Source organism: Corvus brachyrhynchos, unplaced genomic scaffold (assembly GCF_000691975.1).
Source record: "Corvus brachyrhynchos isolate BGI_N302 unplaced genomic scaffold, ASM69197v1 scaffold490, whole genome shotgun sequence".
NCBI lineage: Eukaryota > Metazoa > Chordata > Aves > Passeriformes > Corvidae > Corvus > Corvus brachyrhynchos.
In genome coordinates, this window is record NW_008235774.1 from 1576065 (window position 1) to 1584273 (window position 8209).

Here is an 8209-nt window from a genome sequence, read left to right on the forward strand (position 1 = left end):
AGCCGGTGATGTGCAAAGCCCTGGGGAGCCCCAGGGGGCAACGGAAGGGCTGGAGGGACATTCCCATTCCCATCCTTATTCCCATTCCCATCCCCATCCCCGTCTCCATCAGCATCCATTCCCATCCCCATGCGCTCTCGGCACTGCCCCCTTCTCCCGGCACCCGCCGGCACAGCAGCCTGGAGCCCTTACCTGGAAACGCTTCTTCACCCAGATCTTCTTCATGCTTCTGCAGAGCCCTGCTGGCCCGGTGACACGGACTCAGGCCCGGCAGGACGGCAGCCCGCTCCCGGCGGGGTCCCCGCTGTCAGCACGTCGCGGCAGCAAGCGATGCTCCGAGCATCCTTCACTACCGGCAGCCGGGAACGGTGGAAGGAGAGGAAGGGGCTCGCCAGGTTGGGCTCTCGGGAGGGCTGGAGCTGTGAGCATGAAGCATCACTGGAGTGCTCCTCCCTTCATCCTTCCCCCGCCTGCCTCCGCCTCCGCCTCCCCGCCAGCCCTGGCACACAGTGACAGCGGTGGGGGACAGGCAGGGGCACAGGTGGTGGGGGGCGAGGGCCGCCGTCGTAGAGGGGAGGAAGGGGGCGTGTCTGAGGCCGGTACACGGCCTCTCCACCCCTGGCATTGTCTACACGGCACCCAGGGGTCTGAGACCCCTGCCAGGCAGTGCAGCTGTACCACTGTTCCCTGTCACCTGTCCATCCTGCCCAGGACAGGGGTTGCGCTTCTCTCTTAGGACATAGCCCCCCACTACAGCCCCCACATGCAGACCAACTGGGATAGCAACAACACACCACAGCAGCGCTCTGTGTGCTGTCCCCAAATGGCTCCCAAACAGGGCAGTTCTGCTGCCACAGCTGCCACAACCCTGCACCCAGCAGCCATCTGCAGTGTGCCATGGCACTGCCCAGCCAAGATACAGGCTCACCATCACTCTGCCAGTCTCTGCTCAGTCACCCACATCCTCCAGTCATCAGTAATGCAGAAAGATCCCCTTACCAGGACACGGGTGTGGGTCACAGCACAGCTGTACATGGACAGAAGCTAATATGGGCGCAGTCCTTCACACCAATCCCTCTGGCAAACCACACAGCCTCCAGTCCCAGTGCTAGTGCCAAGGCAAATCTTGTACCCTGCGCCCCGGGTGCCTCAGGACCCTTATGGGCTTGCAGGGCTGGACTGCTCAGCCCTGGGGTAGCATCACTGCTTTGTGGCTGATGAGGACACAAGCTTGACCTGGGAAGGTAGGTTGCTGTCCCTGTCCATGTGGCGTGAATCACAAGACCTCCCTTCATGCTGAGGTGAGGAGCCACGGCACAGCTCAGAGCAGGACTCTGTGCCTAGGACTGAGCTGTGATGGGGCTCCTGGGATGTGGACAGAAGCTGTGGGTGGGAGTCCCCAGTGAGGCTGATCAGGGACATTAAGACCTACAAGTACTCCTGGGGTGCTGGCACAACCCTGGCACACCTTCCCCAGCTGACCATCCCCAGCCCTGCTGGCCTATCCTAGTTTTCTGGGTGATGCTACAAATAAGCCAGAGGGGCAGTCCCAGCCCCACAGCCTCAGCAGGTTCTCTCTTGTCTGCCATGCCCCCCACAGCTCTTGGTGCCCCATAGCTCTTGACACCTTGCCTCATCATCTCACCAAGCCCTGCATCATCCATCAGCCCCCTTTCCAGGCCCTTGGAGAGGCTGCCAAGGTCCCAGCCTCACCGTCTGTTTGAGCTGCCCCCTCCCATTGCTGAGCATCCATGGGGACACTGCTGGAGGCCTCCCCACCCAGCACTTGTCCCCATGCTGCTCACCTGTCCCCTGGGGAGCCAGCCACTCCACAAGGAGCTGCTCACAGGCATCACGCTCCCCATGATGCTTGGCAGCTCCTGGTAGCTTTTCTTCGCTTCCCCTCCCAGCTCATGACTCCAAACGTGAGGCTTTTCATGGCTCCATAATAACTTGCAAATTACCCAGTACAAAAGGAGCTGTTTATACAACATTTCTGTCAGTCCCACAATTCAAGTGATGCTGCGGGGTTTCCGTGGAGACCCTGCGCGTCAGACAAGTCCTACAAATGCTACAGCTGGCATTAAGGGAATCTCCTGTCAGAGACAGAGGTCTCTGCTGGGCCCCCAGCCCTGGATGGGGACAAAGATGGGTACCCTTGAGCCAGAGCTGGATAAAGAGGTGAACTGTGTATCTGCACCCAGGGTTTCCCTGCCAGGTGCTCTCACCCTGTCTGTGCATGTATGTGGTCCTGCTGCAGACACACGGCCTGTGCCTTCTTTTCACACTCAAGTGGGATTAAAAGACTCATCAGGGATGCTGGGAAGAAGTACCAAGGCTTGGACTTGTCACATAGTGGTGCCAGGGCAAGGGTGCTGTCACCGAAACACCCACAAGGACAGCCCCAGGGCTGGCTGCAGGGAGGACCACCTTTGTCCAGACAAAACAGTCACTTGTATATCCTCTGACTGTCCTACACCTGCTGCCCATTGGCCATAGCTCTTCCCTGGAACTGTGACTCTGTAGCCACCCCTCAGCAAAAGCTTCAGGAGTGACTCTGGGCAATCCCACAGATGCTGCACCCCTGGGAATAGCTGGGTCACCTCCAAGAGGCTGCACCTGCTGCAGGGACTGAAAGTCCTTTCCAGTGGCAGCAGCACCTGCAAATTCCCCCACCAGGGCAAAGCTGAAGTCACTGCAGAAGGTGCCCTATGGGAGGTGATGGCCACCTGCAAGCAGAGCAGCCCCTCTGCCCTGGCCCAGCCCCGGGGTGGCCCTGACAGTGCCCTGCTGCTCTGCAGGTCAGACCTGGAGCAGGTGGCCCCATTTCCACCCAGCTCCAGCTTTGCCTGCTGGACACACATCGGCCCCAAGCAAACAGACAGCAAACACCTGCTCAAAATGCGGCATTAATTCCACTGTTCCAAGAACCACAGCCCTCCACACCTTGCTGGGCCTCCTGGCTGCTCTGCACAGGTCCTGACTGTGCACCACAGCTCTGGCCTGGCACCAGCCCCCTGCCCCTGGCCCCAGCCAGCAGCCCCCTTGTCTCAGTGCTTGAATAATTGATGGCGGTGTGTGCATGCGGCATCTCGAGTAGGAGGAGGTCTGGGCATGAATTTTTCATGTGTTTGCACCTCCTGGAGCTGCTGGGGATGGTCGGCGGGAGGTGGGGATGTGCTGAGAGCCTGGGTAAGTGGGGACCACCGTAGCTCTGTCCCCAGGGGAAATAAATACAGCAGCGGAATGTCCCTTGTCCCTGGGCAGGGCAGCGCCACAGCATCTTTCTGACCCTGTGGAGGAGCAGTGCTGTGCTGTTCCCCCTCTCCCAAGGGCTGGGACACCCCAGTGCCCTCTTCAGCATCGTCTCCCTTGCTGCCACAAGAAGGATGCCTGAGCACACTGCTCACTGCAGGCGGAGAACACAGGGATGCAAAACAGCAATGTGACCTTGGCTCTGGCTGTCTGGACATGGAGCGGGATGGCAGAAGGCATTACATCCCTGCCCTGCCAACCTCCGGCATACCCCCTAGCTGGGAGTGAGGGGCTGCATGCTGTGGGGGAAAGCAGGCAAGAGTGCAGGCAGCAGGGTGGAAGCAACCAGCCCCTTCCCAGTGCTGCCATGCCAGGGCACAAGCCAGCAGCCTGGTGTCGGGAGGCAGGAAGGGCACTGGGAGTGCTGGGCAGCCCTGGAAGAAGGAAAAGGCTGTCGTCCCCTCATGCAGTCCCAAACACTGGTGCTATATTTACCCAACTGCAGGCCTGGGTTTCAGCCTCTTGCCTGTAACACAAGCCCTGCAGCTTGCCAGAATCCGAGGGGATGGCACATTCCTCAGCAAAAATAACCCTCCAGCAGCAGGCGAGAGGGCAGGGGTGGAGGTGACTGACTGGACAGCTGCACTCACCACCCTGCTCGCTGGGAGCAGACGTCTCGCTCCGACAGACCCTGGGATGGGAACCTGGCACACATGGCCACCACACCAGCCCCCTGCCCAGGTGGATGGGGGCAGAGGTGGGAGCCACTCCGGGGCAGCTGGCATTAAACATGGGCACGGCACTGCAAATTATGGGATTAAATTAGGCACTGAGATAAATGGCCAGGGATGCTGAGCCACCAGAGACACTGTCAGCACAGCCATCCCCAGTGGGCTCCATTACAATTGCCATGCACCATCAGCTGAAAAATTATGCCCATGTTGCCCCACTGTAATTCCTCGCACAGGAAGGGTCTGTGCAGGGCCACCACACACAGGGAGTTTCTGCCTCCTTTCCTGCCCCCAAATGCAGGCAAGTCCAGGCTGCTTCCTGCGCAGAGGAAAGGTTCCAAGACAGTTTGATTGCTGAGTGCAGATGGAGGCAAACGGAGCAAGACCCTGCACTGAGAGCCCAAGATGGACACATCCAACCTTGAAACAAGAGGCAGCTTGGATGGGGAGGATCAAGCAGTGCTGGCACAGTGAGGGAGGGCTGGGCTTTAAAAGGAGATTAGCTCAGGTTCTTAAGAGGTGATTTAATCCAGTTTACAGGGAAAAAATTCAGGAGATGCAGCTGAGAGGTGATAAAGGCTTTAGCAAGCCTAGGAGCAGTGAAGCTATGGTAGGGACCAGGGCTGGCTGGAAGGATCTGGAGGTTCCCTGGGTGGGTCTGGGAAGTCCCTGGACCGGCCTGGTGCTGGTGTGAGAAGGGTCAGTGCACTCCATGTGCATCTATGGAGCTGGGGCATGAGGGAGAACCTGTAGCAGGAGAGGGGCAGCTCAGTGGGACACAGCGGGGGACAGTGTGGCACAGGGGGAATGGTGTGCCCCTGGTAGCCCCTGCACTTGGCTGCCTGGCCAGCCCCACACATGCTCTCCCCACTCCCCACAGCAAGCACTGACGCATGCAGGGAACCTGGGAGAAGAGCAGGAGAAAATCATTAGTGGGGTGGAGCGACAGATTCAGGGCAAGAGATTAGAGGAGCTAAATCGGGCTTGTGTGAGCAAGGGGGACTGCTGAGCTAGTGCAGGAGGAGCTTCCAAGGCTGAGCACAGAGATGGGCAACCCGGAGCCCCCCCAGGCTACCAGCAGTGACCTGAGCCACCTTGGAGAGACCCAATGCCAGCCCCATGGAGATCTTCAGCCTGACCGTGCACCAGGGAGAAAAGGGGCTCTGTGCCCTCCAGAGACCCCTACCCATCAGAGGCAAATGGAGCAAGGACACCACAACATCTCTGGACACAGAGGACTGGGACCCCAAGTCCAGAGAAAGACCTGATCTTGCCAATGGAGCAAGGGCATTCCAATATCTCTGGACACAGGGGGCTGGGACCCCAAGTCCAGAGAGAGTTTATCCTGCTTGAGGACCCTGCACACATCCCTCTTGCCCTATAGGTGGCTGATGATCTAGCTCACAGAGTGCCCCAGGGAACAAGGATGGGCTGTCCCTTCCCAGTACTACAAGGATGGCAGAGCTATGAGTGGAACTTCCGTGATCCCTGGAGACCTGTCCAGCACCTGGTGGGATGTGGGACTCCCTTGGCACTGCCACAGCACACCACAAAGACGGTTCTGCACTGGCACAGGGACAAAGCCACACCAGGGGCTGCTCTGCTCCTCTCTCAGCCCAGTGCCCCAGAGCCTGCATGGCTCCAGAGGTGTCTCTGGCCCAGGGATGCCTTTTTGGGTGGCTGTTTGCTCAATGGTGGTGCATCCATGGCCAAGAGCCTGCTGGGAGGCGTGCCCAAGGCAGGGTGACATTCACACTGCACGTTAGGCAATCCTGGCTGCTCCGTCCCTCCCTCAGCTGCCCCAGAAAGGCGGTGGTGAGGGCCGGCGGCTGGGAATTGGGAGCAGGGAAGAGTGCGTCAGCACAATGGGAACGGGCACCTGGGGAAATCAGGCTGTGCCGTGCTGCTGGGCAGCAGCAGTGGGGCCAGGGCCGGTGTGGCCATGGAGAGGTGCAGCTGCACACCTGAGCATGAAAACAGGGTGACCCCTCTGCTGCCCACCCAGGACAGGCTGCTCCTTCCCCGGGGCAGTGCACGTCTCCCATTCTACACACATCTCACCCCACATCCAACTGCACCGTGCCATGGTCCCCAAAGGTGTGATGCACAGTGACTCCACACAGACTCGCTGCAGGGCAGAACCCCTGCTGCACGCTTCACTGCTCCTCTTGCTACCCCACCAGGCTCCTGACCTGCATATGAACTTTTCTCCATCCTCCAAACACCACCTCTCCAGACTCCTGGCTCACAGAGGGCAACACCTCCAGTGCTCCCCTTCAGCATTGTGAAGGCTTCTTCTGACCTGCCACTGTCACCGAGTTCCCTGCTCAAGCTGCAGCATCTCTGGTGTGCCTCCTGTGCTGCAGAGTCCTAGCTGCAGCTCCTTCCCTGGAGCCTCAGGGCTCAGTGTTGCTTCCCTCACTCCGTGTCCTCACTGTCCCCATGCAGACAGCAGAGTTCACATCTTGGAGCAGTGCCACCCACCTCCATGCTCCCCAACACTCAGGCCTTCAATGCCCTAGGGAGGTGGCATCCATCCTCCATGAGGAAAAATTTGTTCACCAAAAGGGTTGTGAAGTACTGGAACAGAATGCCCAGGGAAGTGGTGGAGTCACCATCCTTGGAGGTAATCAGAAGACATATAGATGTGGCATTTAGGGACATGGTTTAACAGTGGACTTGGCACTTGGTAACTAGTGCTGGGTTACTGGTTGGATTGATGATCTTAGAGGTCTTTTCCAACATAAATAATTCTATGATTCTATGATTGCATGATTCCATGATGATGGGGCAGAGGGAGCTGAGCCCCAAACCTGCAGGACGAGGCCCATCCATACAAGGGCAGCAGTCCCCATGCACTCCGTGCCTGACTGCTGCACCCAGGGGTGATGGTGATGAGCAGACGGGCTGCTACAGGGATGAGCAAAGGCTTGTTAGCTTGCCTTGGCTAATTAACTACCAGGTCTCGCCCACCGCAGGGCATAGGCTCCACCTACTTGTCAGCCCTGCCTCTCACATGTTAGGCTCCTCCTCCCAGCCCACCGGCGTTCGAGTTCAGCCAGTGCAATGCCAGTGCCTGGTAAAGCTGTGATGGTGATCCCGCGGGAGTTCTGCCCGTGGCAGCTGGTGGGGGGGTACTGAGGACCATGTTGGTGGCTGTGGTGGGTGATACCACCAGTACCATGTGCCCAATCCCCATTTCTCTCTCTCTCTCTCTCTTTCTCTCTCCTCCTGCCCCAGCAGGCTTGGCATCACATGCTCCCAACACCTCTGTGCCCAGTCCTGGCACCCAGCCTGGCCTGGCAGCGGGTACTGCAGCCACATGCTCGCTCCAGGCTGGAGAGTCACCCCAGTGCTGCCGGCACCGGGCCCCCCAGCCTGCAGCAGGGTGGGCACAGCAAAGCTCAGCAGCCCTGTCTGGCCGCAGGGCACGCACTGCATCAAGAGCCTGCAAAGCACTGCTGCCGCCCTCGGCAAACCCGTGCCAAGGTCTGCGCCAGCACGGCCGTGCTGGTGGCCACGTCACCCTTACCTTCCATGTCAATGATGGCCAACACAGCACTGGTCATGGCCTCTCCCTGCTCATTCTCGGCGACACATGTGTACACACCGGCATCCTCCTTCTTGCTGTCCCGGATCCAGAGGGTGCCATACTCCTCCCCACCCTGGGCCAGCTGCTCCTCGTTTCGGTACCAGCGGAGGCTGGGCCGGGGGTTGCCCACCACCACCACTCGCAGCCGGATGTCGCAGCCGGTGCCGATCGCTGCATTCTTCAGTTTCCTCACAAAACACGGTGCTGCCAGGCGAGCCGAGTCCTCCTCGGGCGGCCCCGGTTCTGCTGTGACCTTGGCGCGCTTCGGGGGGATGCCAGGGCTCGGCGGGGCTGCCCGAGGCTCCCCACCAGCCCTACTTATGCTGCTGCGTCCCTGTGCTCGGTGCATAGTCTGCAGCTCCCCCACCACCACCCGCGACCCCTGTCACCCTAAACCAGCACGTTGTGCCCTTCTTCTCCCCCTGCCTGCAGTCTGGGGGTGCTGGGTGCCTGACTGGGACGCTGGGGTAGTGGCGACCCCCCAGTCCAAATGCCGTCCGGTTCTGTGCCTCCCCCCACAGGCTGCAGCCCCAAAGGTCGCAGCACTGTGGGCAAGCAAGGGGCTATATTTAGGCTGGGACTCGGGTTCCTGCTCGCCCAGCCGCCACTCACCCAGCTCCCGGTGCAGGGT

General features: G+C 59.7%; 1 protein-coding gene and 1 long non-coding RNA gene across 2 annotated transcripts in view; both read right to left on the reverse strand.

Annotated features, from left to right (window-relative positions):
* The window catches only part of LOC108444820, a 5629-nt gene extending 2950 nt beyond the window's left edge, over positions 1-2679 (reverse strand). Inside the window, exon 1 of the long non-coding RNA XR_001859521.1 lies at positions 193-2679. This is a non-coding gene — a long non-coding RNA (uncharacterized LOC108444820). The remainder of the gene's footprint in view (positions 1-192) is intronic.
* The window catches only part of SPEG (SPEG complex locus), a 38588-nt gene extending 30390 nt beyond the window's left edge, over positions 1-8198 (reverse strand). Inside the window, exon 1 of the mRNA XM_017727057.1 lies at positions 7519-8198. Within this exon, the coding sequence (XP_017582546.1) occupies positions 7519-7927 (409 nt within the window). The 5' untranslated portion in view covers positions 7928-8198. The remainder of the gene's footprint in view (positions 1-7518) is intronic.
* Between the last annotated feature and the right edge of the window lie 11 nt (positions 8199-8209).